This window comes from Propithecus coquereli, unplaced genomic scaffold (genome assembly GCF_000956105.1).
Source record: "Propithecus coquereli isolate 6110/MARCELLA unplaced genomic scaffold, Pcoq_1.0 Scaffold281, whole genome shotgun sequence".
Classification (NCBI taxonomy): domain Eukaryota; kingdom Metazoa; phylum Chordata; class Mammalia; order Primates; family Indriidae; genus Propithecus; species Propithecus coquereli.
Genome location: NW_012148408.1, coordinates 2151693 through 2173748, shown reverse-complemented (window position 1 = coordinate 2173748; position 22056 = coordinate 2151693). Strand labels below are relative to the sequence as shown.

The 22056-nt window shown below is 54.4% G+C and overlaps 1 protein-coding gene across 1 annotated transcript in view; it reads right to left on the bottom strand.

Moving 5' to 3' along the window:
• The window catches only part of RAB11FIP4 (RAB11 family interacting protein 4 (class II)), a 37070-nt gene extending 29560 nt beyond the window's left edge, over window positions 1-7510 (bottom strand). The window contains exon 1 of the mRNA XM_012648356.1: window positions 7359-7510. Coding sequence (XP_012503810.1) covers window positions 7359-7388 — 30 coding nt within the window. The 5' untranslated portion in view covers window positions 7389-7510. The remainder of the gene's footprint in view (window positions 1-7358) is intronic.
• Window positions 7511-22056: the final 14546 nt, after the last annotated feature.

Below are 22056 nucleotides of genomic sequence, written 5' to 3'. Positions count from 1 at the left end.
CAGTGTGCCCTTAGATGATATTTAGCAAGAGAGAAACAAGGAGAGGTGCCTTACAACAGTCACGATGACTGTGAAGCCACGATTCACAGGTGGTGGGGGAAGAACCTGAGGCTCAGAGAGGCTGCTCTACTTTCCGAAGGTCACACAGTTGGCAGGCCATAAAGCTGGAATCTCAGCTCAGTCTGCCCAGTGTCCAAGCTTGTTCCCTTGAACCATATCATAGTGTCCCCCCCTTTTAATCCTGCAACCACTTTTACAAGGTGGCTCTACCCTCTTCCTTGAAGAAACTGGGCAAATTCTGTAAGTTCTCCAGAGGTTTCCTAGTTTCTATGTTTCATTAAATCCAAAACACCCGTGATTTTAAGAGGCACCATTATTTCAAGTACACAAAGAAAACGGCACTGTCAATTAAATTATAACACACCTGCAAATATATAACACACACCAATTTAAGATGTTAAAAGGAAGGAAGAAAAGAGTGTGTCTTAGACTCTATGAAATACAGTGTGAGTACAAGTGGGGAGTGGGGATTCGGTCACATTCCTTAGACTGTGTGTGCAGTGAAGGACAGTGAACAACTCCATGCACACGCGTGCACACACACACGCACTCACACCTGCTGCTGCAAGATCCTTCTTTGCTAACCACTGATGCAATCGTGCAGATAACCTCACAAAAATGTGCTGGCCAGACCTGCCTTGTCAACAAGAACCCGCATTTAGCCAGGAGGCCAACAATTCAAGGTTACTTAACATCAGCAGGCAGAGGCTGTCCAGTGGAGACTGCCCATCCAACCGGCCAGGCCAGCCCGGCCCGGCCAGCTTTGCCTCAGTGGAGCTGCAGACCTCTGAGCAGCCATGCTGGATGAGCAGGGAGGTTTGCTCCTTGGAAAACTACCAAGGGCAGTCATCCAGTGTGGCCAGGCGGCGGCACGACCTGCACCTTTCTTTTTGGCCCCCCTCCAGATCTCCCGGGGCTGGTAGGCAGCCAGAGCCGCAGTGCTTTGATGAGGCAGATGCTGCGGCCTGGCAGTGGCGGATGGGCAGCACTGCTCCAAGCTGGCTTTTCCAGCTGGGCACAGGTGGACGGACAGGCAGGCCCCGGCTGGAGGTAAAGGACAGGTGGGCACAAGTGTGGAGGGCCGCTCTCCCCTTGGGAGACTGGCCACAGCCTGGCAGAGTGGGCAGCCCCACAATGAGCCCAGGGAGAAGGCTGGCACCTGGGAAGGCGCTTTGCATCTCATTCACAGATCGCCGTGCGGGGGCCAGTCACTGCGCTCCGGCCCCAGAGTCTGCATCCGCAGAGCCCAAGTGGCTTTATTTGAAAACACAAAAGCTGAGGAAGCAGAGTTGTGCTGCTGCTGCAAAGGCCCTCAGGTGGTGGGGTTTCTCCCCTGCCACCTTCCTGTTTCAGCACTGACACTCGCCCGCAAGAAATCCTGTTAGACGCTAAGGTTATCGGTCACAAGAATCAAACCAGTAGAAGCTTGCAGGAGTAAAATAACAGCTCACTCATAAGCCAGGCACTGTTTTAAGTGCTTTTCATACATTTACATAGTTGGGCCACATGACAGCCCTGTTGGGGAGGCACTAGCATCATCCTCATTGTACCGACGAGGAAACTGAGGCACAGAGAAGCTAAATAACTTGCCTAAGATTCCACAAATAGCAAGTGGCGGAGCCAGGATTTGAACCCAGACACTGACTCCAGAGTCCACGCTCTTGGGCACTATACTACCCTAACTACCTAACCATCTCTGAGTGCTAACTAGGAAAGAGTCAGAACCTTTTCTAGGCATTTTAAATCACAATGGCTCATTTCACTTTCACCATCACCTTATGAGACAGATACTATTATCAACCCCCTTCTACAGGTGGGGAAACTGAGGCTCAGAAAGGTGAGGTACCTTGTCCAAAGTTCTATCACTAGCAAGCAGCAGAGCCAGGCTCTAGATTCAGGTGTTTTCTGGCTCCAAAATATTTTTTCCCTGCCTTAAGGGAATGAGCATTGGATGACAGCATGGGATGAAGGCACTTACATTTGCAAACCAGGGAGCAGGGAGGAGAGGCATGTTCCTACCCTGTCTCCTCTCCTAAGAGGCAAACTTAAGTCTGGTGCAAAAAGCAGATGCCCCCCAGCTCTTTATCCCAAGTCCACTGCAGACAGCACCGGCTACTTGCAATGTGGGTTCCCCTTTTATGGTATCAGGCTTGCAGAGCGCACAGGAGGGTGGGGGTGACCAAAGATGATTTGAGAGAAAGCTTGTGCGCTTCCGCCCACCCTCCCACACTCCAGTTCTGTTAGGCCTTCCTCTTTTTGGTACCTTAAAAGAGAAAGGCTCCCATGAGCAGAGCCACAGATATTAACAACAACTTCCACAAAGCTTTGTTTTCATATGAATAATGTTTACATTGTTGGGAAAGAACCCACTTGTCTGGGAAGATGAAGCAGGTTGAATCAATTACAAATACGACCAACAGTTGGACAACTTCCCATTTCTAAAAGGAAGTCGAGAAGTGGGGTTAGAAATGTTGGCATTACTAGTGCCGGCCTGCCAGACAGAGCTGGGGCTGGAGGTCACCCGCACACACAGGCTCGGACCACCGCAGCCGCCTCCTCTGACCTTCACGAGATCAACCCTGGAGGCACACGTTCCTGGCTGCCTGCTTTCTCCTCCACCTTTCACCCCCGTCTCAGGTCCCTGGAAAAAGTGAAGAAGTGACCAGCAGGCTCTCTGCGTGCTCAGGAAAGTTCTGAGAATCTGAGCTCTTGGTCATAAATACTTCTGTGAGGGGCTTAGCTCCTTAAGCCACTCGGGACCCCTCTGAGCAAGGCTGTCACCCTGGAGGCCACGCGGCCTTGAATGCAGCCCACGTAAACTGGCCAATGCCCAATTCGCTTTAATTAACAGCGTTAGGATGAGGCTTCAAACATTTGGGTAGGGACTGCCATGTGTAGTCAGACACTCGGCATGAGAAAATGACAGCTCCATATGAAAACAGATGACGAAGGTGCTGCCCAGGCTTTTAGGGTCACACTCTCCACAGCCTGCCACCTGGTGTGGGCTCCAGATCACACTGCTTGGAACTGTGGTCAGGCTCGAATCTAGCAGATCCTCCCATGGGACCATGTGCTGGCCAGGAGAGGTGGCCACGAACTCACCCCAGTAAAGCGTCACCCACCAGGAACTCAGGGGGCACCGCTAACACTCAGCCAGCACCCCACAGTGGGAGGGTGGATAGATGGGTGATGCCCTACCTGAATGTCTGTGACACACACACATAAACATACACACGTGCACACACATGCACATATGCTTTGGGGGCCTAAGCTGGACAGAGATCAAACCGAAAGCTACTGCCCAGGTGTGTGCGTGCCTCTCTGGGGTCCTCTCTGGTTAAGAGAACAGTGCTAACTGCCCATGGGCAGAAGGAGTGAAGAGGGAGGCCTGGGTGCTCTGGGGCTAAGGGAGGTCAGGGAGTCCACGAAGGTCAGGAAAGAGATGAGGAAACAGAGCCCAGGCAGGGCAGGGCAGGCCAGCATGGCTGGGTAAGTACAGGTTGCCGAGAGCTGGATTTGCCCCCACCTGATAGGACCTGACCCGTAGGAACAGGCAGATAAGCCTCAAACAGGGTTCTGACTGCTGCAAGACACAGCTATGTGCACATCACCAGTACGCCTTTTGCTGGTTTGATCTGTGTCGTGGAAACAACATAATCTGGCAAGAACTGTTCCCATACTCCACCCGACCCAAGCTGAGGGCAGGGAAGACCCGGCAGCAGTGGCCATGGATGCCTCTTCTCCAAAAATGCCGTGATGCCCAAATCCCCTCTAAGGGTCCGGAGAGCGCAGTGACAGGCAGTCTGCACCTGTGGGTTCCTAGTCTTCACTGTACCATTAGTCCCCTCTCATCCTCCTGGGGTTCTCAGCTGTTGTTTGGCTGTGTCAGGCACCCCCCCCACCCGCTCTCCAATCACCTGCAGCTCCGTGGAAACACCATGACAGCCAAAGACCTGCCTCAGGGCCCTTGCAGTTGCTGTTCCTCTTGCCTGTACCTCCTTTGTCCAGATGTCACTTTCTCAGTGAGGACTCCCCTGACAACCCACTTAAAAGCCCCCAAACCCAGCACTGCTGCCCTGCTTTCCCTCTTGCTCGTCTTGCATGTTGCGTGTTTTACTGGTTTGTCCGCCTCACTACCACCCCGTGCCCCTTAAAGGCAGGGTTCTTGCCCATTTGGTTCACTGCTATATCTCCAGGGCCCAGCACAGAATCTGGTATAAATTAGATACCCCAGGATTTACTGAATGAATGAATTAGGCAGCACTTGCCCTATGCCAGGTAACGTGCTGGGGGCTGGACAAACAGAAACGGGGAAGGCTCTGTGCCCTGAAATGCCACCTGATGGAGGAGCCTGCGGTGCCATCCAGGAGCTAAGATCACACAGTGTCCAGTAAGGCACCAGGTAGTGTCACCTGCCAAATCAGCATGCCTGTCTTGTTGTGCCCAGCTGGCCATGGACAGGACAACCCAGCAATCCAGCTGTGAGAACTCAACAGTCCTCGTTTGTGAGGCCAGTGATTTCATGCCATAAACACCCAGTTACCAAGTCAAGAGCAGGCAGAGCTGATCCGGAGGAAGACAGAGACCAACCCCAGGGGTCCTGCATGCAAGGCAAGGCTGGGGCACTGTACCCCACCGCTAACACCAGGCAGCAGGTGGACAACATAAAGATGTTTCCTTTTCAAACGCAATGAATCCAGTGTCAGGAGACAGCACAGGGCCAGAAGGTGGGATGGGCACCCTCTGCCAGGCAGTCCCTTTCCCATCCCTGAGATGCCTGCCTTCTGGGAACTGCTCACCTGCTATTTTATTGGGAGCCTCTCCCATCTTCCCTCCTCCTTACCCACACCTAAAATATAGAAAATGAAATTGGCCAGGTACAGCGGCTCACGCCTGTAATCCTAGCACTTTGGGAGGCCAAGCTGGGAGGATTGCTTGAGCTCAGGAGTTCGAGATCAGGCTGAGCAATAGTGAGACCCCATCTCTACTAAAAATACAAAAATTAGCCAGACATCTATGGTCCGTGCCTGTAGTCCCAGCTACTGGGGAGGCTAAGGCAGGAGGATCACTTGAGCCCAGGAGTTTGAGGCTGCAGTGAGCTACGATGACACCACTGCACTCTACTCCGGGCGACGGAGCAAGACTCTGTCTCAAAAACAACAACAACAACAAAGTGAAATTATGAAGCCCCCTCAAAGTAGAATCAGTTGTGAAAAACCCCTTGGCATAATAGGCTGCCCAGAGGAGGGACAGCCAGCCCAGGAAAGTAAGTTTCTAGCTACCTGGAGGGTGGGAATGAAAGAGGTAAGTTGTGAGGGCCCCTGGCGAACAGCCCAAGAGCAAGCCCTGGGTCTGGGGCAGCTAGTCCTACCTGCAGGGGAAGGCGCCGGCCTGTGTGAGGGAGGGGCTGGTGAAATGTCAGAAGCTGCAGCCCAGTGCTGCTTCAGAGCAGGAACCCTGAAGGAGATGGCTTAGAACCTTCGGAGCCCTCTAATTTCTTCAGCTTTTCTTCCCTCACTTGGCTAAAAGTCCTTTCCAAGGACAGGTTCCAGGCAGTCTCTCCTACAGCTCCCCCTTAGGGCAAAGGTCGGTCTCCCAGCCTGCTCTCTTGGCAGCTAATCACACCCCTTCCCCCTCTGGCCCAGTCTTATCTCTCCCAGCTGGCCTCAGTCCTTAACCCCACCCCTTTCACCTAAGCCCAGGGTCCCAAAAATTCCAAAGTTGTTCTCCACTAGGCATTGCCCAAGCTGTACCGCTCACCACAGTGAAGGGCTTCCCTCACGCCTCCAGGCCACACACTCCATTGTGAGGTCGCAGGAACCTCAAAGACAACCCCAATCAATGTTCCCAAGCGCTCAGGGGCGCTGGGCAGGGTGATTAGACCTGAGTATTCAAAGCCTCCCTACAGCCTGCAAACACTTTGAGGGCAGGGAAGTGTCCACGTTAGTATTCTCTGGGTATACAGTCGACAGCCCGTGAATGCCAGATGTGCAGGGTAAGGTTTGGGCCAGGGTGCCAGCATCTGGATGAGACCCCAAGTCAATGGCAGCAACACAGGCACTCCACCAAGGCTGGGTTAGACGGGGGTGGAGGGCACATGGGGGAAAGAGCGATCCCCCTGCAGAGGTCTGGTGGCATGCTATTGGTACCATCCTCCCCCCCCCTCCACCTTTGAGATTCCATTTTCTTCCCTAACTGGCAATCACTGTAACCATCTTTCACCTGGTGATGTCTCGGAGGATGTGACTTCCTACTGCTTCCCAGGTTCCCAGAGCCCGAGCCCACCTGCCTCCCGCTCTCCAAGGCAGGGCAGAGGTTTGGTGATCACCAGGAGCCAGCCCACCGGTTTGCTACTCCAAGATGAGCGGGCTGAGTGCAGAGACAGGAACCCAGAGCCCTCACGCTCCTTTGAGAAGGAGGCTATAAATAAGTCAAACAAGGAAAACCGGGGTACCTCTCAGGGCGAGTGATGTGTCATTTCCAGCCCTCTGGGGGAGAGCGGGGGAGAAAGGAGGGAAACGGGAAGAGATGATACTGGAGGGTTTGCACGGATGACAAGGAATAGGGCTGTGCCCAGGGCACAGACAAGGCTCTTCCGAGGCTGCGCCAGGCGGAACCGTGAAACACTTGTCCCGGCGCAGACAGCGGCTGTGTCAACAGCAACTACTACCGGCGGACCCGCTGGCACACCTCCGGCCACGGCAGGATCTGTCTCGGCAGGGAAGGGGCAGGCCCCATCCCCAAACCCTCAACTAGGCTGGCCGTCTCTTCCGGCCCCGAGGAGTCCCCGGAGGGACGAGAGAAGCCGGGGAACAGGCTCTGTGCAGCCGCCAGGAGCTACGGAAAAACTTCGCCGCGCACAGGCTCCGTGGGGACCGGCCGAGCCGAGGGTAGAGCGCGGCGGCAGCACCGGTCCCGCAGAGGCAGGCGGGCGGGGGGGGAGGCGGGACGCGGGGCCGGGCAAGGGAGGTGTCCGGACAGACGAGCCCCCTTCCGAGCCCCCTAGGCCCTCCTAAAACACTTCTTGAAACTTCGCCAGCGAGAGCGCGGCCGCCCTCGCACCTGGGCGCGCGCGGGGGGCCGGGCCGAGCGCTCGGAGGGGCAGCGGCCTCTCCTCGGTGGCCGAGCGAACCAGGCAGGTAACCCGACCTCCCGGCCGGGGCCGAGGGGACGGACACTCCCGGGGCGGGAGCGGGCTAAGTTCCGCGCTCCACCAACTTCCCTAGTCCCGGAGCCCGGCTGGGCCAGGTGCGCGTCGCCGGGGCCCCAAGAACCCGAGCCCCTCGGCGGCCGCTTACCTGGCTCGCGGGAGCCGGCGGGGTGCGCATCCCCGGTCCGGCCGCGGGTCGTTGCACTGCTGAGGCGCGGACGCCGCCGGGCGCGGGGCAGCGGACACGCAGGGACTCGGCGGGCAGCCCCGAGACCGCAGGGAACAGTCCCCCGGCCGCGCCGCACTCGGTTCGGCTCCCGTTGAAGGTGGCGGCCCCGCCCCCGCCCGCGCCCGTTGCCGGGAGACCCGCGTGGGCCGTAAGGGCTCTTTGTATCAAAGCTGCGGTGACATCACAAGGGGCTCGGGGACGCGGGGGGCGGGGCCTCGCGCCGGGGCGGGGCCGGAGGAGGAGGAGGAGGGAGCGCGGCCTGGGAACCCGAGCCGCGGGGCGGGTCCCAGGTAACCCCGCCCCCAAGGTAGGGGCAGGTGGCCGAGGCGGCGCCGACCAATGACCGCGCCGCCGTGGGGCGGGCTCAGGCGACCCGGGCGCGCCTCGGAGGTGGAGCTCGCCGGGGGCTCGGGCCCGCGCCGCAGTCGCTGCACCCCGAGTTGGTGCGGCCCGGGCCCCGGGATTGGAGCAGGCGGAGTGTGCAAGCTCGCGCTCCTGCCAGGTGGGCGCTGTCGTCGCCTGCCCGTTCCACGCCACTCACTGTTGTCACCGCACTGCGAGATTCCGGCCAGCGCTCCCCGTCTCACATTTGCGTACCCAAACTAAGACCTGCCAAGGTCCCGTAACACACACCGCCACATCACCACCACCAGCCTGAGTCTGGTGGGTCCTACCTTGATCTTCATCCTGAATCCCACCCAAAACTTTTCCAGTCTTTTCATGAAAAGTCAAAGCTATCTTTATAACCAGCCCAAGAACACAAAGAACAAGGGGCAACAAGAACCAAAGAACAAAAGAGAAGGACCCCTTCTGTGGAATCCTAGTAAATATTGCTTATGTCAAAAATGTGCCCCCCGCCCCATCACTCTTCTCCATGCTCTGGACTTTTAAAAAGGCAGAAATGTGATGAATGGAAATCAGCAAATATCACACATGTGGTTTCTCTTTGACTCGATGTTGCATCGTGTGATTCCAGGGGAGCGGATTTATCTTCCTAATTGGCTGGAAGCTACCTTTGCCTTCCCTGAGTCCTCACTGGCCAACAAAGTGGTGGGACCAGGGGGGCAGCCAGGTGCTTTGGTCCAGCCCCACCCTCCACAGCACCCACAGCGTCTCTGCCTGCTTCTCTGCTGTTTGCTCTCAGCTGCCTCATCCCCAGTATCTCTCCTCCCAGTTAATTCCCAGCCATCCCTCTGCTGACCATGGCCTGTCTCTAAGGCAGAGCAGTCCACTGGGGCTCCCAGAACTGAGGAGCACTGTCCAAAATGGGGCAGCGTTAGTGGCGAGGGCTGCGTGAGCAAGGAGCTGGAGCCATGGAGGGGAGGTGGAAACTCCACGCCTGGCAGTCTCCTCTGAACTTATGCTGTGCAGTTCAGGCTTCCATGTGCAGAGGCCAAATTGTTTCTCGTTACTGTTTGTGTCCAGCCCCACAAGCAGAAACCTAAGGTGACCATTCCTTCTCTGGGTCCTGGCTGTGAGCCAGCGAAGATCACAGGAGAAGGCCAGACCTGTCAAGCCCCTTCCTGCCCCACCAGGGGCAGCCCGAACAACATTCTCAAGAGCTCTGTGGAAGGGGTTAGGCTAGTGGGTCCCTCTTTATTTTTCCCAAAGGTAGTGGGTAGGAAGCATCTTCCGGTATTTGTCCTAAAATGCAGCGTGACAGAGGAAGGCCACAGATGCACTGAACACTCCTGGGGGATCGCTTCTCAGCCTTTTGGCTAAGATCAAGCCAACACTCCTGGGTTTGAAGCCGGCTCAGTTGTACGTACGATAGGGGAGTCATTTGTTGTTTTGGAGCCTCAGTTTCCACCTCTGCGAAATGGAAATAAGATCTTTCCTTTCTCAGTCGTGAGGTTTAAATGAAGGGAGAAAGTGTGTAGTACAAGGTCTACTGTGTTGCAGGTGCTCAATGGCAACAGTCCCTAAATGCTATAGCGGCATTAACGAGCCCCCGCCTGTCTCAGTGGTTATATGCATGGCTGCTGGCGCCAAGGGCCATAACTTGGTTTCACCACCTTGTAGCTAAATCACCCCAGGAAAGTTTAATTCCCATGGTCACAGTTCCCTCATCTGTAAATTAGAGATAATAGTAGTGTGTATTTTAGGATTATTGTGATGGTCTGAATAATCAGGACCCATAAAATACATGGAGCAGAGCCTGGCACATAGCAGGTAGTCAATGAACACCAGCCACCACCAATTACGCTCACGGCAAGAGGCTAGCAGGAGCAGAGCTGAGATTAGAACCTGAAGCAGCCTGTGGGGAAAGTGAGGACGCTGACTTTAGGAAAAGGCCTGATACCTCCAGCAGGGTCCAGGGAAGCAGTGCTAGTCGGGCGTGGGGCGGGGATGGTGACTGTCTGAGGGGCAGGATTGGATGGAATATGGGAACAGAGGGCTCCAGCCCAGGTTAGGACTTGGTGTCCATGGTTCCGGTGGGGGCCAAGAGCAAGTTAACGGGCAACACAGTCCCCTTCTGAGCACGGCCCCACCTATGAGGCTGGGGGAAGGGAGGGTCTTAAGTTAGCCACCCTGGTCCCTTAGCTGTTTTAGATGTCATGAAATCAAACTATTTAAGCTAGGAAGACTCTGGATAAGCAACTCATGAACTCCCCTCTTCCCCATTTTATGAATGGGAAGACTGAGGCTTAGAGAGGGCTCACCGAGGCCTGGAACTCCCCCAAAGCTGCATGGTAAGATGGCAGCCAAGCAGGGACTGAAATTCAGGCTCCTGGCTGCTGGGGCAGGGCCCTCTCTTTCCTGCTTCCCTCACTGCGCTTTACCGATGGGGGTGAGACTTCACCTTGCTTGCCCAGCCCTGAGTCTCCTAAGGGATCTGACTTGCCTTTTCAGGAGAAGGCCTGTCTCTAAGGCTGCCCCCCTGGTCCCACCACTTTGTTTCAATCTCATTGAAAACGAAGATCCTCTCCCAGGGAATTTTCCAGAGTATGTATCCAGGAGTAATTTTCAGATGGCAAGTCGCTCTGATTCTTTTTATGTCATGAAACTGACTCTCCCATTGTTGATACGAGAACACTCCCGTGATGCTGGATGCCAAAGCCAGACAGAAGCAGATAAAATGTTGACAAGCAGGAGTCACGGCCGCCAGAAACTGACAGGTGTGGATCATCTGGGTGATCCAGGTGAGAAGAGAATAGCAAGTTCTCACTGTACCACGCTGCCGTCTACCTATGTCTAGTTTTTTTCCTTTTTATTTATTTTTTGCTGCCACCATGCAGCATTAGCTCAACATTAAATGGTGTAAAGAGGCAACATTTTGTACATGTTTGGGCCCTAAGGAAGGACAGGCTAAGCATATATGGTATCGTGATAATTTTAGTGGGGAAAGAGCCCTTCTGAACGTTACCTAGTGTTAAGATTAGCCAAGCAACTGATGCCGACCAGTGTTAGTGGAGTGAACGAACAGAGATCAGCTGACACAAATAGTATCACAGCTAAACAACAACAACAACGACAAAACTCTGACTCAGTAGTTCTCAAACTGCATTCCTTGGAATGCTCAGGGTTCTGTGGAGACCCTGCAAAAGGGAAGAGTTTCTCCAGGGGAATAAATGTATCTCCACTTCCGTCTGTTTTACATGTAGTCTTCCGCATGAAATTTCATGTGAACAAAGAGTTCCATGGTTTTAAAAATGTTTAAAATCACTGGTGTAGTAGAACCACTCATTGCCCAGATAGGGAAACCTCTGCATACGCAGGTTTCATATCCCATGAATACTGTATTTCCAATCCTCTGTGTTTGGTTGAAAAACATCCATGTATAAGTGGACCCTTGACGGTTCAAACCTGTGTTGTTTAAGGGTCAGTTGTACCGCTCCATGTGTGGAAAAGCCCTCCCAGTAGATGGCTAGGACTCTGCCACAAACTCTTGTCTCTCACCTCTCTATTCAGAGGTCCCTCGACTCCACACTCAGAAAGTGTCAGCTGCGACTGTAAATCTCAGCTTTTGATCCAAGGTGGTAAATTCAATGTTTCCAAGCAGTGGCTTAGGAGAGGGACACTTTCAGGAGCTAAGCAAGTAGGCAGGACTCTGGAATTGCAGAGGCCTCTCAGCCCTGAGGCAAAGTCGTTCCCAATCTCCCACTTAGAAAACATAGGAGACCCCTGGGCCCGAGCCCTTCCTCTCCAGCAGGGACATGTCTGGGGACCTGCACTGGGCTGGTGTCTTCCTGGGAAGAAGAGAGTATCCACGACCACGCCCTCCTCTGCCTCTTCCACCAAACCCTGAGAGGACGCAGGAGGCCTGGGTTCTCGGCTCTCCTCAGGCTTCTGGGCCTCAGACTCCTCCCCAGGAAGGCTGTGGGTTGGATGGCACATCTTCAGGTTTCTTCCAGTTCTGCAACCCCGTGCTAGCCCTGGACCCAGGTGTGTGCCCTGGAAAAGAGGACCCCTTTCCCTTGGCAAACACCCCGGTGTGGTTGGTGACTGCCCTTGGGCCAGGGTGCCGTCAGCAGTGGGCCCCTGGGGCTGGGCTGGATGCTGTGCATATGGGGCAGGACCAGGTCTCACTGACTCTGGAACCCAGGCGGAGTCTTCAGAGGCACCAAGCTCTATTTCTGTCAACCTGAGCACACATGAACAATGGGTTTTCTTACTCATTCAAACCCAACGAGAGGGGAAAAATGGTGAGAAAACCCATGTTTCCTCCCTAGCAAACATCTCCTCTGACTCATTCAATCATCTGAAAGGAAGAGGTGGCAGGGGAGGAGGAAGCGAGCCAGGTCTCCTTCTGACTGGGTTGGGTGAGGGCAGGGAGCAAGAACTTCCTTCACTCTGGGCAATGTCAGGTGACCACAACCCATGACAGCATAAATAGCTCTCCTCTCCCCCAGACGCCCCACCCCACCCTCCCACCTCCTTCCAGACTCAGGCAGCGGAGGTCCCAGCCCAGGCGCCACAGCCCATGTCTCTGATTCACTGTGGACTCAACTAAAAGCTTTTTAGGAGTGGACAGCCCTTGAAAGCGGTGGTTCCCAAACTGCGCTGCAATTAGAATCACTTGAGGAACTTCAAAAACGTCAATGCCGGAGTCGTACCCTTGACTCAGCACTGGATAGCACCTTAATCCAAACGTCGGAGTGGAAGCCAGGGGTTAGCAGTTCTGAAAGACCTCCAGGTGATCTCAAGGCAGAGAAGTTTGGGGACTGCTTTGCTAAGAGCTTGCTGACGACAGCAGGTGTTGGCATGATGACAGGTGAGGGCTTCGTCTGTTCACTTGTTCATTCACGAGCAGTTAATGAAGATCTCAGTGCCAGACCCTGTCATAGGTGGTGGAGACACAGCTTTGAGCAATAAAGTCTCAGTTGATTCTCAGGGAGCTGACGATCTAGCCAGTGGGAGAAGTCAGACGATGAACAAATAAATGACACACACGGTATGTGCTATGCAGGAAAAGCAGGGTGAGGGATGGAGAGATTTGGGCGCAGGGGACCATTTTCACCGTGGATTAGGCACTGATTTTTGCTTCGGGAAAGGATGCACCTGCTCACATCCGGGACTTTATCCTGCTCTCTGGCCAAAAGAGTTTTCACCTGACCTCCTGCCCCTCACGGGCCCCCCTGCCCGCCTCTTTCCCGTAGGCTGTTCCTTCGGGGCAGAGGCCTGGCACCCCGGCACGGACTTGACTCCTCCTCCTCCCTGACTGTCAGCAATAATGTCTGACAAGCGCCTGGGCAAGACAAGTAACCTGTCAAGGATCCTTTATGGGCAACCGCCGAGGGACTGTGGGGCGAGTAGGAGGTTCTGTGGAACAGTGGACAGAAGCCCCGGATTCGTGGCCTGTCCACGTCCTGGCAGAGGACAAGTCACTTCACTGCACAGAGCCTCGGTTTCCTCCTCAGTCAAATGGAGACAGTGCGACCAACTCTGTAAGACTGGCATGTGCATTCAAAGAGAAAATGTCAAAGACTTTTGGAAAGTGTTTCACAAATAGAAGGACATTTCAGAAATTAGTGTCCACGCCTAGACAGATGTGCAATCACAGTGCATTAAGGTTGGAAGGGATCCCATTTTACAAATGGGAAACTGAGGCCTAGAGAGAAGAAATAACTTAGCCACAGTCACAAAGCTTGCTAGTGGCAGAAGGATCCACGCTGACCCCAGAAGGGGAGACGGCTAGGAGTAGACTAGGCAGGTATGCTGTTTTAGTATAAAACTTTTTGCCACCTGTCTGCTAGGTAAACTCCTATGTATTCTTCAAAACTCAGGTGTGATTTCCCCGGGAAAGTCTTCCCTGTCTCCTCCAGTGAGAATAAATTGTTCCTTGGCTTCATGATCTCCATGCCTCAAACATAAGTTCTGTTGCCACGAGGAACACACTGGATTGTCAGGATTGGCCTTCTGTCAGGTCCCCCTACCACAGCACAATTCCTGAGGATCCATAGCCTGGTGTCTTTGGACTCCAGGTCCTAACCTGTCTGGCACATAGTAGTCACTTGGGGAATGTCTGAGGCCCTGAACAGGACAGAGGGTCACTCACACCCAGACAGTGGAGAGCTGAGGGCCCGTTTGGCTGTGAATTAGCAGGAACCTTTTCTGATGTTCCCGAGATGGGCACTCGAAGGGAGAGAAACAAGGGTATGAGAGGGGCCTTTTTCAAGGTCTAGCTGCCCTCTTCCCAGAACGTACCAGATCTTAGCTCTGAAGAAATACCCCTCTGCCTAACAGGAGCCTTGGACTGGCCCTGAAACCAAAGAGCGATCATTTCCCTGCAGCTTATTGTTAATAACAGCTACCAATTATTGAAGGTCTACTATGTGCCAGCCGCTTCGTTTCTTCTCATTTATTTTAATTCAGCAGTCCTGTAGGGTAGATGTTACTATACCCATATTACAGATGAGGAAACTGAGGCTCGAGAGGGTTAAGTGACATGGCCAGTATGGTAGAGTCAAGATTTACACCCAGATCTGCTGGCCAGTGTTCAGGACTCCCCGGTTGCCTCTCTTATTACACAACCAGCTCATTGACAGCAACTGGAAGCAACAGAAACTAATTAATGAGGGTGATAGCAGAGCATGGGCAATTAAGGGCCTCATGCTCCTCTTCATCATCCTTGGGAATCAGCCGTTCACTGTCTGGCTTGTCAATATATTAATCAGTTGCAGCCCACACCAGGCCTCTGCGATCGGCCCACATACACCTCTGCGATACCACCAGGGGAGTGTCCTGGCCTCGTGGGTGTGATGACGGCCTGCCTGCCCCACCTGCTGGGTTCGAACTGAGGACTGGGTACTACCTGGTATAGACCTGGCCGCTGCCTTCTGTCCCAGTTCCAAGCCCAGGGAGATGCATCCTGGCATCTCCCTGGGTGCCACCAAACGAGATAAGCAGGCTGAGGCCAGGGCTCTAGGGACAGAGGGAGGGAAGCAATATTTATTGCTTCCAAAGATATGTTTTATGGGACTCTCATCCCACTCTGAAAGCAACAAAGTGTTCTGTGATCAAATTAGCAGGTAAAATTCTTTAGTACCCCTTGGAGATGTCACAGAGCACCTCGGCAGGAGAGAAACCTGCCTAGCTTCTAATCCAGGGCTGCTGGGGTCTGGACGGGACTTGTCTTATCTAGCACCACAGGGACTCAGTGGTGTGAGGAACACACTTGGGAAAATAATGTACCAGGCCCCTGACACACACAGAAGGCAGACGTTATTATCTCCATTTTAAAGATATTAATAGCAAATGCCTCCATAGCACTTAATACACACAGGCTCCGAACTCATTTAACCCTTCCGACAGCCCTGTGAGGCAGGTGCTATCCCCATTTTACAGATGGGAAGCTGAGGCTCAGAGAGGTTAACTCAAGGACAGGAAGCTAGTAAGTGGAGGGGCAGCACTCAAACCCGGGCAGTCCGGCTCCAGAGACCATGCACCTAACCATTATACTATGAAAAAAGAGACGTGCGGATTCGTAAAGAACCTTCCCCAAAGTAACCACCGTGGAACCAAGACCATCCACCCCGTCACTGCTTCATTGACTCAAACGGCATTCACGGAGCGGAAACCACAGGACAGGCGCCGTGCTGGCCACCTGGAGATACAGACTAACGAGATGCAGCCCTGCCCCGGAGCTGCCGGCCGCCTGTCCAGGCCTCTCTGACACCAGAGTGCTGCTGTTTTCCACGCAGCTCCTCTGGACACCCAGGGCTGTGCCGTCAGCTGGTGCCCTCCGGCTCATTAGCACGTGCACACACCTGTGGGTGCTGGGGGCGTGACCTCACCAGAGAGGCCCTGCCCCCGACAGCTAGGCTCCAGACGCTGCCTCGGCCGCCCCTAGAGCTTCGTGTCCTCCCAGCTGGGGTCTCTCATCTATATCTGATGGGTTAAGGAGGGTTATGGGGCCCCCACACCCAGCTCCCCTCCAAGCCCAGGCTCCCTCCCTGGTCCCCCAGCTGAGCACTCAGGCTGTGTTCTCTGCTGGCTCACCCCCAAATCCCCCCAAGAGCTGCTCTCCACCAAGGCTTCTGAAGCCCTGAGACCCCTCACCAGAGTGACTGCCCCTCCTCACAGTCGTGTGGGCGCTCCCTGCCGCCCTGTTCTCAGCCCACCACTGGGCCCCCCGCAAAGGACACTCCAAGGTGGCGGTCATTAATCTCAGGGATTTAGCCCCCTCCCGAGAGGAGAACAACTTTTAGACAAGGATGGAGGTAGACAATGACAACTTTACAGCTTTTTTGAGTCAGAAGGACACATACGGAAGGGCTTGTAATTTCACTTTGAAAGCAAACACAGTTGTCTCCTAAATTATCTCAGTGATGCTGCAATGAAAACACACCCCAAACCACAACAAACCAGAAGTAGGGCTGCAGGCTCCGTGCTGTAGAGAATGCAGTGGGGCCCCGGAGAGGGCCGTCAGGCAGCCCGGGCCTGGGGGAGGCTCTCTTGGCCTGCCCAAGTCATCCCCTGAATAAACAGGAGGCCGCAGCAGCTGATGGGATGGGCTCCTGTCTCCGGCACACATACCTCCTCTGTGGCTTCCCTTCCAGGGCTGGGCTCCACAAAGGAAAACCAAAGGCTCCCGGCCCAGGACACTGAGCCAGTGTTCCTCCCACTTAGGGGAAAACCACAGCCCGGCCCCACCTCTGCGGCCGCAGCCCAGGCAGGCTGAAGGAGCTGCTGTGTGCAGGTAGAAACCAGAGAGGCCCGGAGCCCATGGTGCCCTAAAAAAGAAGCCTTTCTTCCAGGCCAGGTCCCCTGCTGTCCCCACTGGATCACAAGGCCACATTCATGGAGTGAAGCCCCCTGGCGCCTGGCAAGCCCCGGTTTAAGCCCCACCCCTGCTACTTACTACCCATAGCTTGCCTGGTCTTAGCCTCAGTCTCTTATTTGAAAAATAGACTTAATAACACTACAGTGGATTTCCATTGTTTGCAGTAGTTATGTTCTACAAAGTCACCGCAGGCGATGAATCAGTGAATACCGAACAGCTGCTCCCAGGGGAAACGGCGGTTTTGATTCCCGTGAACCTCTGATCACAACACTTTCACCGACCGATCAATACTCAATGTCGTAAGCATGTCTCTGTTTGACAACACCTTTTTTAATATATGTTGATCCATTAACATTGAACTCACACTCTAACTCACGCCTGAGCTTATCTAACACCGATATTTTCTCCACAAGGCACATCACAGCCTCCTTCCACTTAGAAACACTAGACAGCGCTTGAGAGTGAAATCACCAACAAAAAGCGCAAAAATGCAGAAAACGTGGCACTGAAGAGAAACCTGTTTACGACAGGAGAGCTGAAACAAGGCGGCAGTGTGTGGCCTTGTTTGACCTCAGCTGGGAACGTGCGTGTTGGGCCACTCAAATTCTCACCACCCCAAGCACGTTTGCAAATGACCGTGATTTGGGGGTTACGAACCAATTTTCGCAAGCAGGCAAATTTGCAAATACAGAATGTGCAAATGACGATCAATTGTATCTGTGTTACAGGGTTATTGAGGGGTGGGGGAAGGGTCGTTAAATGACAATGCATGATGAATACTTGGCATAGCGAGAGTTCAAGGAATATTTTTATTGTTACTGCTATTACTTGATGGACATACCACGTTTTGACAGCTTTGCTGCTTCCTCTGCTTGGAATATCTTTCCTTGTGCTTTTTCCATCTAATGAAGCCCAGAGATGGGTTTGACTCGCACCTGTGCCCTTTGCCAGCCGGGAGACCCGCACGCTGAGCTGGTTCTCCTCTCTTCTCATCCTCCCATCTCCAGCACTGCTTCCCGCTGCTCACGTGCAGCTTAGCAGAAGTGATCAGAGAGACCTGCCTCCTGTCCCCCTGCCAGGTCTGCACGCTCACCTGCACAGTCATTCCTCCTGATACGATGCATTGATTCACAGATAGTCCGTCTGGGCCCTGGCCCCACCCCCTCGAAGGTCCTCTCTCCTGCGGTCCCCTCACGGCAGCTTCTGCATCCATTTGTCCTTCTCTATTCGTTCATCTCCTTACCAGATTGTGCCCCAGCTTCAAAAATCCCTCCCTAACTAAACACCACAGCAGTTGAAAATAGTTAACTAGAGTGCCATGGGTCCTCACTGTCCCTGAGCAATCCTCCCAGCGCCTGGCCCCTGGCTCTCTCCTTTAAACACTTTCTAGCCTGGCTCCAGGGCACCCCCCTCCTGCTCTCTCCGTCGTCCCCGCAGTGAGTCCTCGGTCTCTGAGGCCAGCTCCTGGCTGGTCCTTGGCTGTCAAGGTTGCTGTGCCCTGTGCTTCAGTCCTTTCCTCCTCTTCTCGGCCGGGGGGTCTCATCTAGCCTGAGGCTTTGCAGTCCTCCAAACGCCGGTACCTTCCCCATTCTTATGCCCAGCCTGGACCTCCTCACTGAGCTCCCGGCCACCGCACCCACCTGCCTGTGGAGGCAGCTGGCTGGGAAGGGTCTTAGGGCCCGGCCTGTGGGGCACAAGGGACGTGGGGTGGGGTGGATGGCTGGACTGCGCTGCAGCTGCAGTGGGCCTCGGCCGGGACGGCCCTTCAGAGCTGTCCCAGAAAGAGGCAAGGGGACAAAACCCCGTGTCCCCACATGACCAGCCCCAGGAAGCATCTATAGTCTCGGGCAAGGCAGCCCCCTTAACCCCTGGGGAGGGTCCGCTGTGGCCGACACTGCTGGCAGGTGGAGGACGAGGGCCTCGGGCCTAAAGGGGATGTGGACCCACATGGCAGTGTATGGACAACTTCGGCTGAATGTCCAGTGGCATCTCGAGTTAACACATCCACGACCGAAATGTTCAATTTCCCTCCAAACCTGCCGCCTCCCTCAGTCTGCCCCCACCCCCACCCCCAGCCCATTCAGCAAACGGCACCCACATCCACCCAGGGGCCCAGGTGAGAACCTCGGAATAGCTCCTGATGACTCTCCTCCACCCACAGCAGCAAGTCCTGTCAGCTCTGGCTGAGCCGACTGCCACCTGCCACCAGCCCGGACAGAGCTGCCACCTTCTCTTCCCTGGACAAACACAGCTACCTGACTGGTCTTCCTGAGTCCAGCGCAGTCTTCCTGCTGCCACAGGGATCTCTTTAAGACACCAAGCAGGTCTTGCCGCTCCCAACTGAAAGCCCTCCCCTGGCCTCTGTGACTGTAAACACACCCCAAACTCCTGCCCTGCACCCTCAGACATGTCCACTGGATCTTCCTTCCATTGCCCCTCCCCATCGCTCAGCCTTCCCATGCCTCTCCCCTCAGCTCCAGCACCCTGGCTCACGCCACCTCCCCAGAGAAACACCCCCACCTTCTCTCTGCTTTATTTCTTCAAGGCACTTGCGTTACTGGCTGATTTCCGTGTTTGTGGTCTTGCCTTCTCCCCTTGGACCACAGTTCTCTAAGAAAGGGGCCTTGTCCTCCATGGGCAGGTGCACCCCTGGTGCCCCACCCGTGCGTGCACAACAAGCGCGTGGCTGGGTCTGTCCTGGCCTGGCTGCGGGGCCCCTGATGTGAGTGTTGAGCAACTGGCAGTGGCCCTGAATGAAGCCTTTATGACGATGACCGTGACTCAGCTGTCAAGGCCCAGTTGGGCTGCCAGCTCCCTGCAGCTCACCCGACCCCCAGGGCAGAACCAGCCGTTCCCTCACCGGTTCCCGGTACCGTGCACAGCGGGGCATTCACCACGTGGCACTGCACAGTGGTTCTTTGTGTGTCCCGGGCCAGCCAGCCCCAGGGCAGCGCTCAGCCAAGGTCTGGGGAATGAGCTCAGGTGAATGGCCCCTTTCCTGCTCCGTGACTTGGCATTTGAGGGCTTAAGCCAAGGCATCCCATCACCTGACGAGGCTCCCTGCTTTGGGACATGAGTCCGAGCCCAGCCCACAGGGCTCACTGCCAACCTGAGCGCCAGGCTCCCCAGCTGGGCAGTAACAGAGTTGGGGACTTTGATCTCCACACCTGGCACCAGGAGCCAGACTGTCACCTCGCACCTCCGGTCAAAGCCTGCTCAGTGGAGGACTGAGGACACGGCCACCTCTCTCCCCTTCAACAGACCTGACTTGGAAGCTGGGCTCTGCCACTTACCAGCTGCGTGACCTTGGGCAACCTGCTCAACAGCTAAGCCTCAGTTCTGTTATCTGTAAAATGGGGATAATCACAGTGTCTCTCACGAGGTTGCTGGGGGCTTGAATGGAGTACTGTCTCTAAAGCACTCAGTGCGTGTGACCTCGATACATATGCACATGGTTATCACGACTCTGGCACTGGGTGACGTGAGTAAATATTATGACCCTGGAAGCCCCATTTTCCCCAGACATACTCTGTCACAATGACTTTAAAACATTTGCTTTTAACAAGGGCTAACAGAAATATGAAACACTTCTGTATTTAAAAACGATAAAATTGATTTAGAAAATAAAACTGCTACAGAAAACCCCGTCTCCTATGTGGGGCATTACCTCCTCTTTAATCACCGTTCCCATAAACTCCTGTCACTCAGGGATCAGAGTCCTAATGGGTTCATTTGCCTCTCTGAGCCTCAACGCTCACGTCTGTGAAATGGGAACAAAAGTACCTGCCACACAAGACGGTTATGAGGCCCACTCAGTATCACGTTTCAAGCATCTGGCAGAGCCCACCCTTAGGCATGTGGTAGGTGCATAAGAAGCATCTGTCCCCATGGCCCCCCACCCCCGCCCATCTGTCACGCGTCTGCTTCCCTCTGTCGGATCACAAGAGCGATGCATCACCCATTCCCCCTTCTTCAGGCCTGTTGGGAAGCCCAGGGATAAGCTTGTTCCCCCACTGTAGTTTCCTGGGCCCAACACTTGGGCTCTCCCTGCTTCCCTGCTTGTTTTTGAACTCTGGCCTCTGTCTCAATGGTTTGTGTGCACCTGTGTCTCTTACTGTGAGCACCTCCAGGGTGACAACCAGCAGAGGATCAGTCCCCCTTCCAGGAATGAACGAGCCATGTGGGTAGACCAGAGGCTGGGGGGCCGGGTCTGTGCAGCTGTACCCAGGACACAGGTGCACGAGGACCATGGGGGAGTTCCTGAGTCTGGGAGACTGCCTGTTCTGGGACTCTGCTGCCCAGGGAGGCCACAACCACTTTGATAGTGGCAGGCAGAGGATGTGGGGATGGGTCCCAGAAGCATCGATGCTCGGGGCTTCAGCTTCTCCCACGGTGACCATGTGACCTCTGAGAAGGTCGTGAGTCTGCGAGGGCACCCCTGCCTCTGTGTCACCACGCGGCGTAAAGGAAAGCGCCACAAGGCAGGCAGGTGGAGATTTCAATCCCAGCACCGCCATTTAGAACCTATGTCAGCTCCGCTAAAGCCACTTCCGCCTGGGTCCCCATTTTCTCATCTCAGAGTTGCTGAGAGGATCAAATGGGATAATATTTGCTCAGATTTTAGTTGGACCTCGAATCGTTTTAGTTGCTATTAACGTCACCACGCCAGACGGCCTTGCAGATGCACACGCAGAAACTGAAAACAAAGCAGCAATGAGGATAATAAGAATTCTTTCCTCCTTTTTTGCAATGTCTCAGAGAGGCCTTATACCCCAAGTCAAATTTATTTCCTCATTTTTCTTTCCCCTAGATATCGCCTAGCTTTTTCATAGCACGCATCCTCATTCCATTCAGAACTGCCTATTTATGTGATTAACTGATTTTCCGGTTTCCCCTCCCAGACTGAAAGCTTTAGGAGGGGCCATCTGTACCCCAGGGCTCAGAACAGCACCCGGCCCATCAGAAGCTCTAAGCATCAGATGAGCTAATGGATGAATGTACCAAGCGCACAGCGTCTGCACACGGCTGACGCCACGACAGCCCCGAGAGGCAGTAAGAATGGAAGCTAACATTTACGAGGGGCCTCACTCTGTGCCAGGCACTGTTCCAGGGGCTCAGCAAATAGCAGCTCATTCAGTCCTTCACAGTCCTACAGGTAGGTGTGTACACATCTGGATTTGCTGTGAAGCTAACAAAGCTTAAGCTTCTAGAACCCTCATGTGCTTGAGAGGGGCCCTGCCACAGTCATGTGTTTTTTAAAATTTGAAAAAGTAAGATATGTTGAGATTCTTTACCTTAAAAAGGGATCTACACATTGTAAGAGCTTTGGGCCTCACACAACCTGGATCTCCCAGAGTATGCATTGCTCTGCCCATTTCACAGATGAGAATG